This window comes from Mustela nigripes, chromosome 9 (assembly GCF_022355385.1).
Source record: "Mustela nigripes isolate SB6536 chromosome 9, MUSNIG.SB6536, whole genome shotgun sequence".
NCBI lineage: Eukaryota > Metazoa > Chordata > Mammalia > Carnivora > Mustelidae > Mustela > Mustela nigripes.
The window spans coordinates 36,973,139-36,995,306 of NC_081565.1; the positions used below are offsets into that span (position 1 = coordinate 36,973,139).

At 39.1% G+C, this 22,168-nt stretch overlaps 1 protein-coding gene across 3 annotated transcripts in view; it reads left to right on the top strand.

Moving 5' to 3' along the window:
* KIF24 (kinesin family member 24) overlaps positions 1-22,168 on the top strand; it is a 90,879-nt gene that overhangs the window by 28,847 nt on the left and 39,864 nt on the right. For all 3 annotated transcript variants that reach the window (XM_059411476.1, XM_059411474.1, XM_059411475.1), the window contains exons 3-6: positions 1,038-1,227; positions 6,842-6,939; positions 11,145-11,360; positions 16,684-16,771. In XM_059411476.1, coding sequence (XP_059267459.1) covers positions 1,038-1,227; positions 6,842-6,939; positions 11,145-11,360; positions 16,684-16,771 — 592 coding nt within the window. The remainder of the gene's footprint in view (positions 1-1,037; positions 1,228-6,841; positions 6,940-11,144; positions 11,361-16,683; positions 16,772-22,168) is intronic.

Here is a 22,168-nt window from a genome sequence, read left to right on the forward strand (position 1 = left end):
CTCTCTGCCTGTCTCTCTGCCTACTTGTGATCTCTCTCTCTGTCAAATAAAGAAATAAAATCTTAAAAAAAAAAAAAAAGTTTGATAAGTTCACTGAAGTCAGAGCCGGAGAAGAAATTCATCTGAGTAGAAGGGTGATAGTGGTAGGGAGCACCAGTCATAAAGTTGTCCTGGGAATAAGAAATACAGGATTGTGTTCTAACAAACATATCAGGTAGACAAAAAGGAAGTAAAAAAGCAAGACAAAGGGAGGGGCAGAATATACTTAGGAGGAACAAAGGAGAAGTACATTGAAACCTACTACCTAATTCAAGGTATTTAGTAAACCCAGGTAGGATAAAAAAAGAAATTAGAGTGAATGGTCAAGAAAACAGTAAATGGGGGTGCCTGGGTGGCTCAGTTATTTAAACGTTTGCCTTCAGCTCGCGTCATGATCCCAGGGACCTGGATCGAGACCCGCATCGGGCTCCCAGCTCAGTGGGGTGTCTGTTTTTCCCTCTCCTTCCTACTCATGCTTTCTCTCTCTCTAATAAATAAATAAATGGAATCTTTTTTTAAAAAGAAAGTAGTAAATGTGTAGGAATAATTGGATTGAGAGGAGGGGTGGTCACGACATACTGTGTCTGATTTTGAGGATTAACCAGCCTGATCTGAGGGGACATATAGAAAAATATCCACCATTAGAAATTTTTGCAAGACCACATCTGGAAGCCAAACACAAAAACCTTAGAGCTAGAGCAAGTTTGGGTTTGTTTTTTTTTTTTCCTTTGTTGTTGGCAGGACAAAGGATGGACGGATTAGGGGTAGAGACAGAAGTAATCAGGAAGATTTAGTTAAGAATTCTCTATATAGCTAATATGTATAAAGTTACATATTAAAGTGTTGATACTGAGAAAGTTTTATAAATAATATGTGTAACGTGTATATATATTAAGTGTAATGTATATATAAAATAATAAAATGTGGTGATACTTTGACCTCTTAAGTAGCCTTATCCTATTACTAAAAATTAAAGCCCATTTATAAATATGTATTAGACAGAACACCTCAGAGAAAGAGAATCCTTGGACTGAGATGGAGAAAATCAGAGTTTGTGTTCGAAAACGCCCTCTGGGCATGAGGGAGGTACGTCGTGGAGAAATTAATATTATTACCGTAGAAGACAAAGAAACTCTACTTGTTCATGAGAAGAAAGAAGCAGTTGACCTTACACAATATATTCTGCAGGTATAATGCTTTCCTTTTTGTTTGGAACTAATATTATCAAGTGTGTCAACTTTCTGCTTTTATTTAAATGAAAGCATACAAGTTCTAAAATCCAGTTTCTGCTTTGGGTGTTGGCATTCATTCCTGATATAAATCATTAATACCCTGGGCCTTCATTTAAAAAAAATATACAGTGCAGTGGGGGAAACAATAACATAATTTCTGCACTCTAAGACAATAGAATTGCATCATACATTCACTTAATACATTTTACATGGGTGAAATTATACCTCTTGGCAAAAGTGGGGACTGAAAGGATAAAAAGAATGTAGTGAATTGGCGGTAGGTAGGACAAATCACTGAGTGTATGCCCCAGAATGATTATGAAGTGATCCCACAGTCAGTCTCAATTCTTGCCTGTCTCTCACAGTGTGAACTTTTTCTTCTGTGTGTATGTCTGGAGTTAATGATGGAGGATATGTTTTCAAGCAACAAAGTTCCAGATTGCCACTCACCTGCTTATTTTGATTCTCAGCTTTCTTTGGGCTTAGATATAACTTGGTGGAAATTTAGCTCTTGAACAGGCTACTTTGTATAGGGTAGATATAGTGCGTAAGTATAATTCAGGGATATGATTTCACTTTTACATCGAACATATAAGTATTTAAATAAAACACTAGTAACTTAGACACATAAGAAGATGTTAATTACCTGCAGAAAGATCCAAAATCTCCGAGGAGAAAGAGTTTCGTATTGAAAGGAACTTATTTCAAGCAAAAAGATATCCTTGCAATAACTTTTCAGTATCCTATGGAAGAAGCAGGCCCATAGATGGAAGCTACCATAATTTAGATACTCTTTTTTTTTTAAAGATTTTATTCATTTATTTGACAGATCAGAAGTAGGCAGAGAGGCAGACAGAAAGAGAGAGTGGGGGAAGCAGGCTCCCTGCTGAGCAGAGAGCCCGACGCGGGGCTCGATCCCAGGACCCTGAGATCATGACCTGAGCCGAAGGCAGAGGCTTTAACCCACTGAGCCACCCAGGTGCCCCTAATTTAGATACTCTTATAATTATGAAGCAGTTGTAAATAATCTAAAACAGAGGATTACCCACCAGATGTTAAGATTTGGGAATTCAGGTCTTAATCTGAATCTGCCTCCCTAAACATATTATATTCATACATACTATTCTCTCTCTGTTCTCTTGCCTCAAAACCCAGTGACTGGTAGAGAGAAAAAAAGTGGTGAGTAATGTGTTGTGCTAGCATTTCACCTTAGTTAGCTGAGATTTTAATCTCCTGGAATAAATATGTTAACATTGAAGTCAAATTATTAGCACTTTCCCCCTCTTTTACACATGCATTGTTCAACTTTTTCTTGGTTATCAAAATTGGGTTTCACAGCAACATTCAAAGTAATCCACTGAGTCTTTCTGTGAGCACTAAATTACTAGGTCACTGTATAAACAACCCAATCAATTTAACAGTCTTATTGACTGCTGATCAATGCACAGTCTATTAGGTCTAGGTGGGAGGTATTTATTTTGAAGATGGTCTAAATGCCAATTAGTTATGATGTTATCTAGTTCCATGTCTACTTATAACCATAGTAATAGCCCTGTCCAGTCACCATCTATCCAAGAAGTCCTTAATGATGCTTCTGTCACAGTAATTCCCTCAAGGAAGCATTGTCTTATCTTTTGTATTTTTCCATTATCCCAAAACGTAATAACCTTACTTCTTTGTCATTCCCATTGGTCAATACATATTGAACACCCATAGTTTTCATAGCACTTTCTCTGCAGTTTGAACTTTGGACCTTTGCTCTCAGAGTCCTTACCTATCAATGCCATAATACAAGTGCTGAGAGGACTTTTACCCCTTTTTCTTAAGTAGAAAGAAAAAGGAGGTTCATAGCAAACCTAGAAAATAAATATTGGTCCTAGATTCTTTGGGCTTTAATTTTTAAACTTATTCAAGAATTACAACTCTAGTTTTATATATCCATTTAATTAAATATTCTATCCTTTCAAATCTTCTTTTGTTACTTAGTGTGTATATGATCATATACATGCAGTGTGCTTTCCTACTTACCATTAAATTTTGTGTCAATTTGTGAAAAGACAAGGAAACAAATTTGTGTATATTTTATTCCAGCTTTTTTTGTTGTTGTTGTTAAAGATTTTATTTATTTATTTGACAGAGAAACACAGAGAGAAGGAACACAAACAGGGGGAGTGGGAGAGGAAGAAACACGCTTCCCACTGAGCAGTCACCCCAATTCGATCCCAGGACCCTGGAATCATGATCTGAGCTGAGGGCAGCCGCTTAACAACTGAGCCACCCAGGGGCTCCCATTCCAGCTTCTTAAATAAAGAAATATATAGAGAGGGGCTAATAATACATTATCTGTAAATTTAAAAATTTTTTTAAAGAAATATATATAGAAAAAAGATAGTTCTAAAATATATCAAAAAGTCAATAGTGGCTATCTCTGGGTAGTAAGATTTATAAATAATTTTATTTTCTTCTCTGTTGTTTTCCATGTTTTTAAATTTTTCTGTAATCAGCATGTTACTTTTATATAAAAAGTAAAAACTGGAGCACCTGGGTGGCTCAGTAGGTTAAAGCTTCTGCCTTCGGCTCAGGTCATTATCCCAGTGTTCTGGGATCGAGCCCCACATCAGGCTCTCTGCTCGGCGGAGAGCCTGCTTCCTCTTCTCTCTCTCTCTCTCTCTCTGCCTGCTTCTCTGCCTATTTGTGATCTCTGTCTGTCAAATAAGTAAATAAAATTTTTTTTAAAAAGTTAAAACTTTTGAGTAAGATGGATTCACCTATTTAAAATCAAAACATACAAAATGGTATGCAGAGGGGTGCCTGGGTGGCTCAGTAGGTTAAGTATCTGCCTTTGGCTCAGGTCATGGTCCCAGAGCCCATATTGGGCTCGCTGCTCAGCCTCAGCAAGGAACCTGCTTCTCCCTCTCCCTCTGTCTGCCATTCCTCCTGCTTGTACTCTCTCTCTCTCTGTCAAATAAATAAATAAAATCTTTTTAAAAAAATTTTTTTAAAAAGTATATGCAGTGAAGTGTCCTGCTAATTGTATTTCCTCCTTGAAGGCAACCACTATTACCTGATCTAAGTCTATCTTTCCAGAGCTATTCTATAAATACAGGTTACTTTTATAATCTGAAAAAACTTATTTAAAAAATAAATTGTGAAACTCTGATCATTACAAGGCTAATAATAAAGTGTATTAATACTAATTAATAAAGTGTATTAACACAACCTAATTGATAAAGTACAATCAAATGAAATATATGCAATGCAAAGGACTATGGAATGTGTATATATATGTGTATAATATTGAGATAGATATCTTGTGCTAGCATTTATTATATTTATGTAATATATGTTAATTATAATCTTGTATGTTCACATATCTTTTATTAAGGATATTTACAGAAGCATTGGGAAAATCAGTACATAAATCTATTGGAAGGAAAGACACTAATGCCTTTAATCAGTAAGCGTTTTCTAAGGTTTTTACTCAAGAGGTAAAGTTATTCATAAGTACTCATAGAAAAAGAAAGAATAGCCATATACTCAATGAAGTAAAAGAAAATTTTTTAAAATTTAATGAATTCCCACATTTACTTGTGTTCATTTTTTTCTTATTTTCCTGAGAAATGCCAAAATATATATTTAAAAATATATTTTACCTTTAATTATTGCCATTTTCAACTTTATTCAAAAATACAATGAACCCCTATGTACCTACAACCCAGATTCAACAGTTAAAAACATTTTATTCTTAAAATCCTATCACATATTACATACCCCTAAAAGCTCACAGTCTGTTTATTGTGCTGCACATTTGATTATTTTCTAGCTTTTGGTGATATTTTCTAACTCATAAATTAAACTTTGTGGCCCCAGTTTCTGCTAAGGTGACCTAACAAATTTCTAATGTAATGGTACACAAAATAGAATCAAACCTGGGTAGAATGACCCATGCAATAAATTGGCCCAAATTCACTTTGCTGGATTGTCTCTTATCTGGGTATTTAGAGCAGGCCCAAAAGGTAGCAGAAAAGATCTCATGTCTCGTTCATTGTATATGGACTGCATTTTTATGCTACAGTCAGGCTTGAAATTAGGATTTTTACTCAGACATAGTTGGCTGCCAGTAGCCTCTAAGTTATGCAAATGATTATGTCTGCTGAATTAATGCCTTCCAGACCCAGTTTAATAGGGTCTTCTATCTTTTTCCAGGTTATCATGATTTTTCATTTGGGGATCACCTTGGACTACTTTCTCTCCCCATTGAATCATATGCAGGCAGTTGCCAAATTTTTCATGCCTCCATCTCCTCTATATTTTCATTGTCATCATGGAATTTAGACCTTCTTAACTCACCACTGGATTACCAGTGTCCCTTTTCTTAGTCCATTCACATTGTGAAGCCAGATTAATCTTCCAGTAAAATGGCTCAGATCATCCCTTTCCTTTGCAAAGTTTTTTTATTGTCTTCCCACTATTTGCTAAATTAAATATGAACATTCCATCCTTAAGGCTAGTATCCCAATACCCATGCAGCATAGTCCTAACTCATTATTCTAGCCTTCTGTTTCACCTTTCTACCTACCAAGATCCTATGTTTCAACCACACTCAATCTTCTCTTCCCTAAATGTTCCTTGTGCTTCCCTGATTTGACTGTTGCTCACGTTTTCCTTGTGGCTGGAATATCTTCCCTGCCTCCATCTCTAACTCTTAAATTCCTCATTTTCCTCTACGGCTCTTTCTATGTGCAGTCTTTTTCATAATGTCTTTTCCAATCAGAAGGAATATGTTTTTCCCTTGAATTCCACATGTACTTTATTGCTCAATTTTCTTCTAGCTTAGAATCATTTGTATACTTGTCTGGATTCATATCTTTAGGTGGTGGGGTGGGGTAGAAGTATCTTTGGGCCCTTTGAAGTGCCTCCTGCACTTATACACATTACCAACTGAGCAATAAATGTTCATGGAATTAAAAGCTCAGCTATGGGGGTGCATGGGTGGTTCAGTTGGTTTAGTAAGCATTTGTGTTCGGCTCAGGTCATGATCTCCAGGCTCCTGGGATTGAGCCCCATGTTGGGCTCCCTGCTCAGTGGGGAGTCTGCTTCTTCCTCTACCTTCTACCCCCTCCACCTCATGCTCTCTCTGTCTGTCAAATAAATAAAATCTCTTAAAAAGGAAAGAAAAGCTCAGCTATGTAACCTATGAAATGGAAGTCTTCCTCTGGAATTCCCCCAAATTTCAAATATGCTGGCCCTAGCTGGGCTATGAGGATAATCCCTACAGAATTCATTTCTCCTGGACCTAAGGAGGATTGGCTCACTCTCGTATTTATCAGTTTACAAAACAAAAATTGTGTGCTTTAGTTTTTATATTGTAAGAACATGTCTACAGATATCCTCAAGTAGAAGGCGGCCCTGTCATTTGACAGTTATTGCTTATTTATCTCTTGTTTGTCCTAGTTAGTTACTTAATTAGTTAAAAAACATACTTGCACCTTTATTATGCATTAACTAGAATAGTGGTGTAGAAAATCCAGAAAATGTCTCTTTCGATAAAAATCACATTTCTTTTTCAGCATGTTTTTTATTTTGATGAAGTCTTTGGTGAAGCATGCACCAATCGGGATGTATACATGAAGACTACTCACCCACTCATTCAGCATATTTTCAATGGGTATGATAGTCATTATTTGCTTCTCTTGCTTCATACTATTTTCCATAACAAATTTCTCTACAAGTATCATTTATGTTTTTCAGTTTTTGAATTAGACATGAATTTGTGTTTTAATCTGATGAATTTAGACTCTTCTAAGGAGTGCATTATCTCTATAGGATTTACTGAGCATTCAGAAATTTTCAGCAAAAATATAAGTTGTCAACAATATAATTTCATCAAAGCCCTCAGAATAAAAAGGTATAAGTGGTTTAGTTTGAACTTTTGATAATAGGAATCATGTATTCTGCTGATAGTTCAGTTGCCTTTTTCATTGGCATGGGATAGGTAAGTGACTATCATCTATTTTTTTATACATGTATTTTTAAAATTTTGAAATAATTATTCACAATAAACATAAAATGGGACCAAAAAGGTAATAGGGACCTCTGTTGTTTATTCAAAATATAGGCAGATATAGATAGAAAATGCCAAACAGCCTACTAGTATCACTGATTCCAGAGTAGTTTGACTTTTTAAAAATAATTTTTATAACTTTAAAAATATTGAGGTATAATTCACATAAAATTAGATGCACAGATCTTAAGAAGTATTCAGTTTTGATGAGTTTTGATAGTTGTATATATCCAAGTAATCAATACCTCGAACAAGATAATAGACCATTCCCATCATCCCAGAGAGTTCTCTCACGTCCCCTTTTAGTAAGCCTCTACTTTCACCCTCAGGTTTTATAGAATCACTGACCTGCTTTCCATCACTATAGATTAGTTTTGCCTGTTCTAGAACGTTACAGAAATAGAATCATTCCTATATAGGTTCTTTTATGCTTGGCTTATCATAATGTTTTTTGATATTAGTACGTGTTGCATGTATCCATAGTTTTTATTGCTGAGTAATACTCCCTTCTATGAATATACCACAACTTATCTAATTTCCTGTTGATGGACATTTGAGTTATTTCCAGTTGGGATTATTGTGAATAAAGCTGTATGAACATTCTTGTACAAGTCTTTTTCTTGGATATGTTTTCATTTATCTTGAGTGAAACCTGGAAAGGGAATCTCTGGGGTCATAGGATAGGTGTGTGTTTATAAGAAAGTGTAAAACAGGGGTACCTGGATGGCTCAGGGGGTTAAAGCTTCTGCCTTTGGCTCAGGTCATGATCCCAGAGTCCTGGGATCAAGCCCCGCATCAGGCTCTCTGCTCAGCAGGGAGCCTGCTTCCTCCGTCTCTCTCTGCCTGCCTTTCTGCCTACTTATGATCTCTGTCAAATAAATTAAAAAAAAAAAAAAAAGAAAGTGTAAAACAGTTTTCCATACACCCATTTTCTATTCCCAACAGCAATTTATGTGAATTGCATTTCTTTCTTTCTTTCTTTTCTTTTCTTTTCTTTTTTTCTTTTTTCTTTTTTTTTTTTGAGATTTATTTATTTATTTGAGAGAGAGAGCATGGACAAGAGTGTGGCAGGCAGGGGCAGCCTGTGAGTGGCATTTCTACATCCTTACCATATTTGGTGTTGTCAGTCTTCTTTATTTTAGTCACTCTAGTGAGAATGTAACTTGATCGCATTGTGGTTTGAATTTTAATTTCCCAAATGCCTAATGATATTGAGAATCTTTTCATATGCTCATTGGCTATTCAGATAACCATTTGACTAATTTTTTTGTTTCCTTTTTATTGTTGTTTTATAGACATCACTAAAACTCTCTTTTATTCTGAGCAGGCTGAAAAAATGAAATACCTTTCAGGTTCAATTTCTTTTGTGCCAAATCTAGGGAGTACTTTTTAAGAGAGCAAGTTTCTAAAGTTAGAATTTGAATGTTAAAACAGTACCAGTTGAAGAATAAAAGGTAGGGGTGCCTGGGTGGCTCAGTGGGTTAAAGTCTCTGCCTTTGGCTCAGGTCATGATCCCAGGGTCCTGGGATCGAGCCCCGCATCAGGCTCTTTGCTTAGCGCGGAGCCTGCTACCCTCTCTCTCTGCCTGCCTCTTTGCCTACTTGTGATCTCTGTCAGATAAATAAATAAAACCTTTTAAAAAATAAAGTAAAATAAAATGTGCAGGGGCACCTGGGTGGTTCAGTCACTTGAGCTTTGGACTCTTGATTTTGCCTCAGATCATGTCTCAGGGTGGTGAGATTGAGCTCCCCATGGGAGTCTGCTTGAGATTCTCTTCCTCTCCCTTCCCCTCTGCTTTCCGCCTCCCCCTCCCCACCCTGCTTATGCACACATGCCTGTGTGCTCGCTTTCTCTCTCTCAAATAAATAGATAAATCTTTAAAAAAAGAGGTACAAGTTAAATGCATCCATTCTACAAAGGGTAATAAGAGATTTTTCATACCCATATTTGTTGTTTTTCAAAAAGCTCATCACTAAAATGTTCGGAAGATGGGGGACCTGGGTCGGCTCAGTTGGTTAAACTTCTGACTCTTGATTTCTGCTCAGGTTACGATATCTCAGTTGTGAGATCAAGTCCCGTGTTGGGCTCTGCACTGGGTGTGGAGCCTTTTTGGGATTCTCATTTTCCCTCTCCCCCTACCCTACTCGCATTTTCTTTTGTCTTTCTCTCTCTTTAAAAAAAAAAAAAAAGTTCAGAAGATAAGGTTGATATTATTCTTTGGTCTCATTCTGCTACATCTTTAGTATGTTCACGTTTTCCTCCTTTAATCCTTTTACTCATTGTGCCTCTGCCCCTGTGTTCAAGCACCTACACAGCCAGGAGCCTAGATTCAAAAGACAATAAGTAACTGGTCTCTGCTTAAGCAGCTCAGATATAGTTAGCTACTATCTCTTTCTTCTCACACTTCGATGGTTCCTTTGCTCTTGTCCTCTTACTCATTCCTTGATTTCTTTCTGGCTTCAGGCTCCTTTCTTCATGTTCATCTCTCTGCCCACCTCCAGTATCCCCCACTTCTGTGTCTGTACATAGACTTTTCTTCTTGGTGCAAGTAGCCACGTTTTTTTTTTTAAGATTTTATTTATTTCACAGACAGAGATCACAAGTAGGCAGAGAAGCAGGGAGAGGGAGAAGCAGGCTCCCCACTGAGCGGAGAGCCCAGTGTGGGGCTCAATCCCAGGATCTTGAGATCATGACCTGAGCCAAAGGCAGAGGCCTTAACCCACTGAGCCACCCAGGTGCCCCGCAAGTAGCTACTTTTATCATTAACCCATGTGATTCCTGTTTTGGAGTCTGCGATAGCTGCTTACTAGTTGACATTATGGTCACTTTCTACTCTGTGCTTCATAGTTGGGCCTCTGGTACTCAGATAATCTTGGCCTGTAGCTCCTGGCCTGTAGCTTCTCTGAAAACACGTGATTGGCAGGTTAGTCTCCCAGCTCTTCTGTCCACCATTCTGCAGTTCCTCAGATTCCATTCTGCTGTTCTTCACATTCATGCCCATGCACGTACCCACCCACACACAAGAATAGTGATTCTTACTTAGAATCACATGATGTCAGGCCTAGAAGTGATCTTGAAAATCAAGTAACCATTAATTTATTAATGAAAGTGAAAACTGAGGTCCTTTGAAAAACCCGTTTGTAAGTCCTTCCTCAAATATTTTGCTTACACTGATTTTTACCTCAGTCTAAACTTACTTAATTTTTTTAAAGATTTTTATTTATTTATTTGACAGAGATCACGAGTAGGCAGAGAGGCAGGCAGAGAGAGAGGGGGAAGCAGGCTCCCCGCTGAACAAACAGCCCCGATGCAAGACTCGATCCCAGGACCCTGAGACCATGACCCAAGCCAAAGGCAGAGGCTCAATCTACTGAGCCACCTAGGCATCCCATAAACTTGCTTAATTTTTATGAGTAGTCAGTACCACCCTGTTCATCATATGGTCTTCCATTGTTTATTGTATTTATTTTAATTCTCTTTTACTTCTTTCATCAAGATTACCTTTTAGGATTAAGGCAAAAATCATCTTCTCCAGAATTCTGTAGGGCATGGGGTCCTTATCTTATGGTATAACCAGTTCCATTAAAAAAATTCCTATTAAAAAACTCGTGTACTGCTTTGAGAATATTTTTTCTTCTTCCGTTGTTTTTATAAGGTAAACCCCTCCTCTCCTTAAAGGATTGTATGCTTATAGCTGAATTTTATCAGCTATAAACAGGATTCTGTTTCTGAGTTTTGTCATGAAAAATCTATGTGTATAATAGTATTTTTCTTAGTATATATGTTATACAAATGACTTTTTCCCCTAGAGGCAATGCCACTTGCTTCGCATATGGACAGACAGGTGCTGGGAAGACCTATACCATGATAGGAACTCATCAGAACCCAGGACTCTATGCCCTGGCTGCCAAAGACATCTTCAGGCAACTAGAAGTGTCTCAGCCGAGAAGGCCCCTCTTCGTGTGGATCAGCTTCTATGAAATCTACTGTGGACAACTTTATGACCTCTTAAATAGAAGGAAAAGGTACTGATTATGAGTGGGAAACTATATATTTGTGGATCATTGTTTTAGGCCAGAGTCCCACAGAATCACTGACTCATGGGATTTGATGTGAGGCCTTGTTATATTAGTGCCTTTTTGTGAAATCAGTCTCCTGAATCTGATAAATATTTTTTAAACTGCCAGTTCACCTAGAAATAAAAATGTAAATTAACCTTCCATTAGTTTTTTTTTAAGTGATCAATATCCTAATGTTTATCACAAGACTATCCCTTTTATTTTGGTCTATGAAAAAGGTCATGATTTCAGGAAGTCAGGATATCAACATGTACTTAAATTCCTTCCTGCTCTTTTGACCTATTATTACACTGGAAGAACTATAAATAATGTTTCCTGCTTTCTTATTTTTTTTTTTCTTTCAACAATCTTAGGGTAAGCTTAATGATAGTTTTCTGAAATCAGTAAAAAGAAAGTCTGTCTTCTTCACATTAGACTTTTAGCTCTTGTAAGTCTTAAGCTGTTGCCCTTGCAACATAACACAGTAATTTAGAAATGGATTCATCAACTGACTTTAATCCCTATTGTATTTTTCTGGCGTAAAGTTTGTTTAGGTTGAAACAGATGGCTTTAATTGAGCAAGAAGCAGTGAAGTTGTGAAGGTAGCAACTGACTAGGAGAAGGAGAGATGGAATAGGGGAGGTGGAAGGATAAAAGGGTATCATAATAGAATTAACCAGATCTGTGACCTGTTGGGAGCAGCCACACCAAGTGGAGAGAGTTAAGGCTAAGCACAGTGGAAGGCTATGGAAGCCAAATCAATTACAAAAGCTAGCCCCCAGCAAAGGTATCCTAGCCCCTACAGAGCTGTTCAAAAGGATGTGCAAATTCCACGTGCTTCAGGCACGCATTGGAATGGGGGAGTGGGGATAGATAGGCAGCAGAGTTCAGTAGGGAGAGCATGTTAGGGCAGGCCTCCATGGTAGAGGGGCACTAGGATATTGAGTTGGGAAACTGGAGAATCCAGCAACTAGGCCTGGGCAGACCACCATCTGTGGACTATTTCAAAGAAAAGAGGACCTTTGGGTATGCTACAGTTCAGAGAATGTACAGGTGTTCAGGGTTCAGTCCTGACATGGCAACTACCAAATAAGGGAGGGTTCCGCTCTGGGTTTGCTTTGGAGAGGAGTTGCTTTTCTTTTCTACCCTCTCTGTTGGTTTTGAAGCCTCAGGTTAGCTCAATCACAGCGGCTCTTCCAAGCCCCAGCACTCTTACTTAGGAGCCCTTTCCAGTCAAAAATGTAGCCTGGCACTGGGAAGCTAGAGTGTCTGGCTCTGGGGCTCCCAAACAGACCAGTTTCAACCACCAGCCACTGACGACATCCAAAGGCAGAAAACTGAGTGGTGGTGAAACAAGAAAGGAATTTATTTCAGTGAGGCCAGCACCAAGAAGACAGCTGACTACTAACATTTCAGAGACTGCCTCCAACATGCCAAAAATACTACTCCTAGGGTTTTGTTGTTGTTTTTGGTTTTCTTAAAGATTTTATTTATTTAAGAGAGAAAGAGCACAAATGAGGAGAGGGGCAGAGGGAGAGGGAGAAGCAGATTCTCTGCTGAGCTGGGAGCCTGATGCAGTGCCTGGCTCCATCCCAGGACCCTGAGATTATGAACTGAGCCAAAGACAGCTGCTTAATCCAACCGACTGAGCGCCCCCAGTCCGCCCCCCCCACCACCTTTTTTTTAACTTTTAGGTTTATATAAGGAAAATACAGGACAAAAGTTGGTGGGTACAAGCAGCTGGGTTGTGAAGGTCAAGTTGATCATTGTCTTGGGGTCAATCATGGGTGGGGTCTTGGTGGCTCAGGGCAGTCCTTCTTGGTTGAGGGGATAGTGGGGGTAATTTGGGTCCCCTTATAGGGATGCTATGCCTGTAGGGTCTTTTAGTGAAGAGATAAGCTGGAAAGAACTTAATCAATTAGGAAGTTTGAGGTCAAAATGGAGGTAATCGAAATCCTCTTTGTGTAAAGAACGGTTGGCAGGAAAATAAAAGCTGTTGTGCTCTGTGTGTGTGTGTGTGTGTGTGTGTGTGTGTCTGTACATTAGTTTGGGTGAAGGGACAGTCAGGATATCTAGTCAGCTATTTCTGAGTGCAGTTCTTTAATGAATTACTCAGATATACTGCCCTATATATTTGCATTCTTTAATTGTAGCCAAGGGGATGGGATGTGCTAATTCCTGGCTTTGAAGTTTCTTTTTAGGGCTCACTAGGGAAGACCCACACTTATTCTGTAAGTGTCTTGAGCTGTGGGTTTTTCTTTTTGTTTTTATATCTCTGGTTAGTTGGCTAATATCTCTTTTACCTGTCTCACTGGTACTTCTGAAATCTCCTGTTTCACTGATGGCACCCTTTCTTTTTATTTAGAGTTATTATGCTTTATCCTCTTTATCTTTTTTTTTTTTTTTAAAGATTTTTATTTATTTGTTAGAGAGAGAGATACAGAGCGCAAGCACAGGCAGACAGAATGGCAGGCTAGAGGCAGAGGGAGAAGCAGGCTCCCTGCCGAGCAAGGAGCCCAATGTGGGACTCAATCCCAGGATGCTGGGATCACGACCTGAGCCGAAGGCAGCTGCTTAACCAACTGAGCCACCCAGGCGTCCCTATCTTTTATTTTTTTAATAAATAATATTTCATAAAAGTAATAGCAAGATTTGGCAAAGGTGAACAGAAACATATATGCTCAGTGCAACTCTTTTTTTCAAATTATTATTATTATTATTATTTTTGGACAGGGAGAGAGTACAAGCAGGGGGAGTGGCAGGGAGAGGGAGAAGCAGGCTTCCACTGAGTAGAGAGCCCAATGTGAGGCTTGATCCCAGGACTCTGGGATCATGACCTTAGCCAAAGGCAGATGCTTAACCAGCTGAGTCACCCAGGTGCTCCCTCAGACCATCTCTTAAGCTAGAAACCAAAGCTTATGATCTTCAAATTAACTTTTTTTTTTTTAAGATCTAATTGGTTTTACTAAACAATTCATGAATTGGGCATCATTCCATCTAGTAAGTACAGGGGATGTCCAAGGAATTATACAAAATGGAAAGGAGCGTGGACCAAGAAAGTAGCAAAAGAAAAGAAAAGATGGTTCCAGGCAAGATCACCTTCCTTTGTGGGGAAGGGAAGGGGGTCTTATTACGTGAATTATCTCATTCCCCTTTAGGGGGGATAGAGAGGGCCCATGTGACAGATTACCTCATTGGTGCTTATCAGAAAATTTCTGACTGATGGGTTTAAGACACATTTCTGGGGGAGGTTGAAACTGCAATTATGTAAGGTATGAAGTCCCAAATTAACTCATAAAAGTAGAGGTTAAATTGTTTTTATACCCCTGCATAAGAAGTGATAGAAATTTATTTCTTACTTATAAGATTTAAAAATCTATCAGTACATTTTGGGCTGTCCATTAGGAACTTTTCTGGGGTGAGCTCATGGTGTAGGGCCTAAAAAGTATGTTCAGGAATGACATGAGGGCTCTGAAAGCTAGAGCCTTCTTTTATTCCAGAAACCTAACTGTTCCAATAGTTGTTTTCTGATAGGTTACAGGGATTGGTGAAGCTGTTTTCCTCCAGTCCTTCTGGAAAAATTTGGAAGTTTGGTGTGAAACCTAAACTAAGAAAAAAAAGGTACCTGAGTAGTTCAGTTGGTTAGTCCGACTCTTGCTTTCTGCTCAGGTCATGATCTCAGGGTCGTGGGAATGACCCCCGCGTCAGACTCCCCACTCAGCAGGGAGTTTGCTTGTCCCTCTCTTTTCTTCCCCCACATCCCTCTCTCTTTCAAATAATGAATAAATCTTTAAAAATTGGGTGGCTCGGGATGCCTGGGTGGCTCAGTTGGTTGGATGACTGCCTTCGGCTCAGGTCATGATCCCGGAGTCCTGGGATCGAGTCCCGCATCAGGCTCCCAGCTCCATGGGGAGTCTGCTTCTCCCTCTGACCTTCTCCTCGCTCATGCTCTCTCTCACTGTCTCTCTCTCAAATAAATAAATAAAATCTTTAAAAAAAAAAAAATTGGGTGGCTCAGTGGGTTAAGCCGCTGCCTTCAGCTCAGGTCATGATCTCAGGGTCCTGGGATCGAGTCCCGCATCAGGCTCTCTGCTCAGCGGGGAGCCTGCTTCCTCCTCTCTCTCTGCCTGCCTCTCCGCCTACTTGTGATCTCTCTCTGTCAAATAAATAAATAAAATCTTAAAAAAAAAAATTTTTTTTTTCATTTAAAAAAAAATGAAAAATCATTTTCTTTTTTGGCTATAAAGTGGAATTCCATTCTTAACCTCAATCACTATTTTACTAAGGGAGAAAAATAATCTTAGAGTCTTTAATAGATTTAATATGTGCTCCTTGATATATCTGATTTAGTGATGATGATAGACTATAATCTTACATATAGGCCTAAGAAATTCAGTTAGAGCACCAGATCTCCCTTTCTCCTTTGGAAGATGTATCAAGACTCCTTAAGTTGGAAATAAAGTAGAATCCCATATATACTGGCTTAAGCTATTTAGGGAAGTCTTTTTTTAAGATTTTATTTATTTATTTGACAGACAGATCACAAGTAGGCAGAGAGGCAGGCAGAGAGAGGAGGAAGCAGGCTTCCCGCTGAGCAGAGAACCCAATGTGGGGCTCAATCCCAGGACCCTGGGATCATGAACTGAGCCGAAGGCAGAGGCTTTAACCCACCGGGCCCACCCAGGCGCCCCAGGGAAGTCTTTTGCTCAAATAACTAGAATGCCTAGAGGAGAATTAGACCATAGGACCTGTTTATTTTAGGAACTCAGGAATGTTATAAGAACCCAATTTCTTTGCTCAGCTCTGTCTTCTATGATATTAGCTTCCAAAACTGGCTCTCTGGTGGATATAGAATGGCTGGCACTGCTCCCAGGACTACACATACTCTCACTTCCAGAAAGATGGAGCAGCAGCATCTCACTCCCAGGCACCTAACAACCAGAAACTAGGACTTTATTTTGATTGGACCAGCAGAGATCCCATATCCAGTCCTGAGCCAATCACTGAAGCCATAAATATACCCTCCACTGATTGGTATAGGTCTGAATCCTATGATCATTCTTTTCATTGTAGTTAAAGATCCTGACTTGTTTACAGCAGTTAAAGACCATCTCTGAAGCCCGGGGCTGGGGTCAAGGAGGTGTGGGAGTGGGCGGGAGGATACATATCAATCTCACTCAAATAACAGAACTGCTCCCTAATTGTAGAATAATGGAATGTTTTCTGGGGAGGCAAGAACAAAGTTCCTCATAGCAGGTCTGCCATACCAACCATGTTCTTGTATCTGCAGGCTCTTTGCAAGAGAAGATAGCAAGCACGTGATACAGATAGTGGGACTGCAAGAGCTTCAGGTGGATAGTGTGGACCTCCTCTTAGAGGTAACTCTTCTTTCCTTACTACCTACCCCAGACACACACACAGTAGCCTAAGTACAGGGAAAGAATTCATTTTGCTATTTAGCAAATATAATAGACTCAGATTTAGCCAAATGGCCATGACAAGCATGCCACTTCAACATTTGTAAAATGTGAGTCCTCTGAGAGGATAGCTCCCTTCTCTACAGGCTGTGGAGCATGGGGAGAACCTAATGCACGACCAGGGTACTTTTGTGCTAGTTTCACAGGCTGCTAATGTATAGATTTCTATGGTAGTAGGAAAAGCTGCTGGAGACAAATGGCTTTACTTTAAGTAAAAATTGTTAACAGGTAAGGGAGGTTCCTGACTGACTCAGTCAGTAGAGAATGTGGCTCTTGATCTCAGGGTTGTGAGTTTAAGCCCATTTTAGGTGCAGAGATTACTTTAAAAAAAATTTTTTTTTACCTGGGTTTAAAAATTCAAGAGACACAGGGGTGCCTGGGTAGCTCATTCCATTGAGCATCTGACTCAACCACTCAGATCATGATCTCAGGAGCACAAGAACAAGCCCAGGCTGGGCTCCATGCTCAGCATGGAATCTGCCTGTTCCTCCCCGCTGCTGGTTCTTGTTCTCTAAAACAAACAAACAAACAAACAAACAAATAAAAATCTTTGGGAAAAAAATTCAAGAGTTACAATGAAAATATTCCTTCCATTCTTTTTTCCAAACTGAAGCGACTAATTTTAAAGTTTTTTTTTTTTTTTTATACCCTTCCAAAGGTTTTTTCTCAGAGATATTTTTAAATCTTCTTTTAAAAGTTATCTTTTGGGGGCGCCTGGGTGGCTTAGTGGGTTAAAGCCTCTGCCTTCAGCTCAGGTTATAATCCCAGGGTCCTGGGATCGAGCCCCACATCGGCTGTCTGCTCAGCGGGGAGCCTGCTTCCTCTCTCTCTCTGCTTGCCTCTCTGCCTACTTGTGATCTCTCTCTGTCAAATAAATAAAATCTTAAAAAAAAAAAGTTATCTTTTGGGGTGCCCGGGTGTCTCAGTCAGTTAAGCGTCTGCCTTCAGCTCAGGTCATAATGCTAGAGTCCTAGAATCAGTCCCACATCAGGCTTCTTGCTCAGCATGGAGTCTGCTTCTCACTCTCCCACTCCTTCTGTGCTCTCTCTCTCAAATGAATAAATAAAAATCTTAAATAAATAAATGTTATTTTTTAACACTTTTCATTATTAGATATAAACCTTACAAAAATACTAAGAAGATAGAAAAATAAAGGCCACCTCCCACTTACTATATATAATTCCCCATTCCCCACTGAGATATCTACTGTTAACAGTTTAAAATATCAAAACAAAACAAAACACCACACAGTTTAAAACATTTAAATTTTTTTCTGTACTGGGAATTTATTAATTTATGTACAAATATATTTTTGGTGACTCTTCCTTTAATGCAGTGGTCCTCAACCCTAGCTTTACATTGTGTCATTAAGGGAGCTTTTTTCCCTTCAGGTAAAAAAATGGTTTAACCATTTTTATTGTGAAAAATAGCACTCTACAGTAAAATGCTTAAAGCCTAAATGTGTTTAATATAAAGAAACAAACCTTTTTTTCTTTTTTAAGATTTTACTCATTTATTTGAGAGAGAGACAGAGATAGTGAGCCAGGAGAAGAGGGAGAAGCAGAGGAGTCTGAGGCAGAGCTCAATCCCAGGACCCTGGGATCATGACCTAAGCCAAAGACAGATGCTTAACTGACTGAGCCACCCAGGCACCCCAAGAAACAAGCACCTTTATAATCAATTACCCAGATTAAGAAATAGAACATTTTAGGGGTGCCTGCGTGGCTCAGTTGGTTAAGTGTCTGCCTTCAGCTTGGGTCATGAGCCCAGGGTCCTGGGATGGAGTCCCCCATCGGGCTCCCTACCCAGCGGGGAGTCTGCTTCTCCCTCTCCTTCTGCCCCTTTCCCTGCTTGTTCTCTCTCTCTCTCTCAAATACATAAATAAAATCTTAAAAAAAAAAAAAGAAATAGAACATTTTAGCACCCCACAAACCCTTATGCAAATTTCTAGTCACAGTGCCCTATAATCCTGATGTTTATGCTGATCACTTTTTTTTTTAAAGATTTATTCATTTAGGTGTGCCTGGGTGGCTCAGTTGGTTAAGCGGCTGCCTTCAGCTCAGGTCATGATTCCAAGGTCCTAGGATGGAGCCCTACATCAGGCTCCCTGCTCAGCAGAGAGCCCTCCCTCTCCCTCTGTATGTCGCTCTGCTTACTATCTCTCTGTCAAATAAATCTTTAAAAAAAAAAATTTATTCATTTATTTTTAGAGAGCTAAAGAAAGCACAGATGCATACAGGACAAGGGGCAGAAAGAGAGAGAAAATCCCAAGCGGCTCCCCACGGAGGGCAGAACCTGACTCAGGGCTCTACCCCACGACCCTGAGATCTTGACCTGAGCTGAAATCAAGAGTCCGCCGCTTAACCAACTGAGTTACCCAGGCCCCTTACGCTAATCACTTCCTTGTTCTTTGTTATATTTTGCCACTTATATATTCATCCATTAACTGTGTAACTTCGTTTTTGCCTGTTTTTAAACTTCATATGAATAGAATCACACTGAATTTTTTAGTGTCTTCTTTTGCTCAACATTATGCTTTTGAGTTACAGCTGTGTTTTTGCATATGGATGTAACTTTGTTTTTATTTGCTGTATAGTATTCAGTCATATGAGTATACCACAGTCTAACCATTCTGTTAATGGATAGTTGGGATTCTTTTGGGGTACTATTCTGCATATTGCAACTGTGAATATCCTTATACATGTATTCCAGTATATAGCATATGAGTTCTCTAGGATATATATCTAGTTGTGAAGTGATTGGGTCAGAGGACATGCATATCTTCACTTCACTAGATGATGCAACTGCTTTTCAAAGTTATGTACACTCCCACAAGCAGTGTGTGAGCAATCCTGTTGTTCTTCAACCTTGCCAACACTTCCTGTTAACTTTTAAAGTTTTGCCAGTCTGGAATTGGTTAATTATATCCTATTGTGGTTTTAATCTGCATTTTGCTGATTGAGAATTAATCATATATTTTTTTAAAGATTTTATTTATTTGTTTGACAGAGATCACAAGTAGGCAGAGAGGCAGGCAGGGCGGGGGTAGGGGAGAAGCTGGCTCCCCACTGAGCAGAGAGCCCGATGCAGGGCTTGATTCCAGGATCCTGACACCACCACCTGAGCTGAAGGCAGAGGTTTAACATACCGAGCCACTCAGGCACTCCACTTTTCATATTTTTTTTTAATTTTAAGATTTGATTTTTCAGTAATCGCTACATCCAATATGGGGCTCAAACTCACAACCCTGAGATCAAGAGTCATACACTCTACTGACTAAGCCAGCCAGGCACCCCACTTTTTATATTTTCAATTTATCTTATGGGTTTCATCTCTTGGGAATGCCAGTTAGGGTCTTTCCCTCCTTTTTGGGTTGTCTTCCTCTTACTGATTTGTATATTCTGGATGTGAGTCATTTGTCAGGTGTTTGTGTGGTTTTTTTTTAAGATACTATTATTTATTTGACAGAGAGAGAGAGACCACAAGAGAGGGAACACAAACAGGGGGAGTGGGAGAGGGAGAAGCAGGCTTCCTGCCGAGCAGGGCGCCCGATGCTGGGCTTGATCCCAGAATTCTGGGATCATGACCTGAGCCAAGGGCAGATGCTTAATGACCGAGCCACCCAGGTACCCCTCATTTTTCAGTTATTTTGTATCATAAGCATGTTGTCTCATTCTGTGGCTTGTGTTTCTCATTTAATCATGGTGTATTTTTAATGCTTGCTTGGATCCCTCTGAGGTTAGTTAAATCAGAATCTCTTGGGATTAGGCCCAAATGTAGATATTATTTTAAACTGAAATATAGGTCACATACCATAAAATTCACCATTCTAAAGTGTATGCATCAGTTTTTTAATATATATTTGGGTGTGTGTGTGTTTGTATGTATATATTTTTTTATTATTATGTTTTTGGAGAGAGAAAGAGTATGCGAACATGCATGAGCGTTGGCCAAAATCAAGAGTTAGATGTTTAACCGACTGATCCAGTCAGGCACCCTACATATCTTATTAAGTTTTAATCTAAATATCATAATAATCACCCTCTTAAAATATACAATTTAGTGATATTTACAGAATATTCAAAAAGTTGTGCAGCCATCATCACTTAGATTAGATTAGCCATCTAATCATCATCATTAGAAATGTTCAAATTCCAGAACATTTTCATCACCTCAAAGTGAAACCCTGTACCATTTGGTGGTTACTCTCTATTTCCTCTGCCTCCAGGCCTGGAAATCACTAATTTCTGTCTTGATGGATTTGTCTATTTTGGTCATATTATATAAGTGGAATCATACAATAGGCAACCTTTTGTTTCTGGCTTCTTTCATTTAGCATATTTTCTCAAAGCTCATCCATGTTGTAGCATATATAAGTACTTCATTTTTATGGCCAAGTAATACTCTATTATGGATGTATTATTAATATTTTGTTCATCCATTCATCAGTTGATAAACAGATAGGTTGTTTTTACTTTTATAGAAACCAGTATTATGAATGATACATGTAAGTTTTCATGTAGACCTATGTCTTCCGTTTTCTTGAGCCTATGCCTGGGAGTGGAATTACTGGATCATACTTCTTGAGGAACTGCCAAACTGTTTTCCAGAGTGGCTGCACCATTTATAGTCCCACCCACAATGCATGAAGGTAGATGTTATTTTAAAAGCTCACCAGGTGATTCTAACCTGCAGCCCGCAGCCATTATAGTCATTCTTTTAGTATATCCAGCAAGCCTGGCCAGAGTGAGAGAGAGAAGGCCAGAAGGACAAGCTGGATTCTTGGCAAAACCTACCTTTAAAACAGCTTCACAATACACCCTTCTTGGTACTTGGGTATTAAAATGGCATGGTGACCCACCATTGAGGACTTTTTTCTAACAGTTTCTTTTTGCTAGGACAAATAGATAAATTTTGCTTATATTTGCCTCTTATTTGTGTGATTATATCTTATTCCTGAGTCCTGGGACCTAAAACCCGAGAATAGCATATGAGTGTGGCTATTTTAGAGTTACCTAAGAACCAAGAGCCCTTTTCTATCAGTTTTAAAAACAAAGGTTTGTGAGATGTGGTGAAAGGGCTTCCCTGAAGCTGACCATTCTTAACCTGTCCAGAGCTCCCTCCATTGTGGAGTCCTAAGGAAATTGTTTCTCATACTCCTATTTGCTATTATCCTCTCGCCCGCCCCCTTCCCCAGACATTCCTTCATTTGGCAGGGAGTTGCAGGAGAGTTGGTCCCCAGGATGCTTTTATCCCTGAAGATTAAACCAACTGAATGGAAAAGGAGCAAATGTCGGG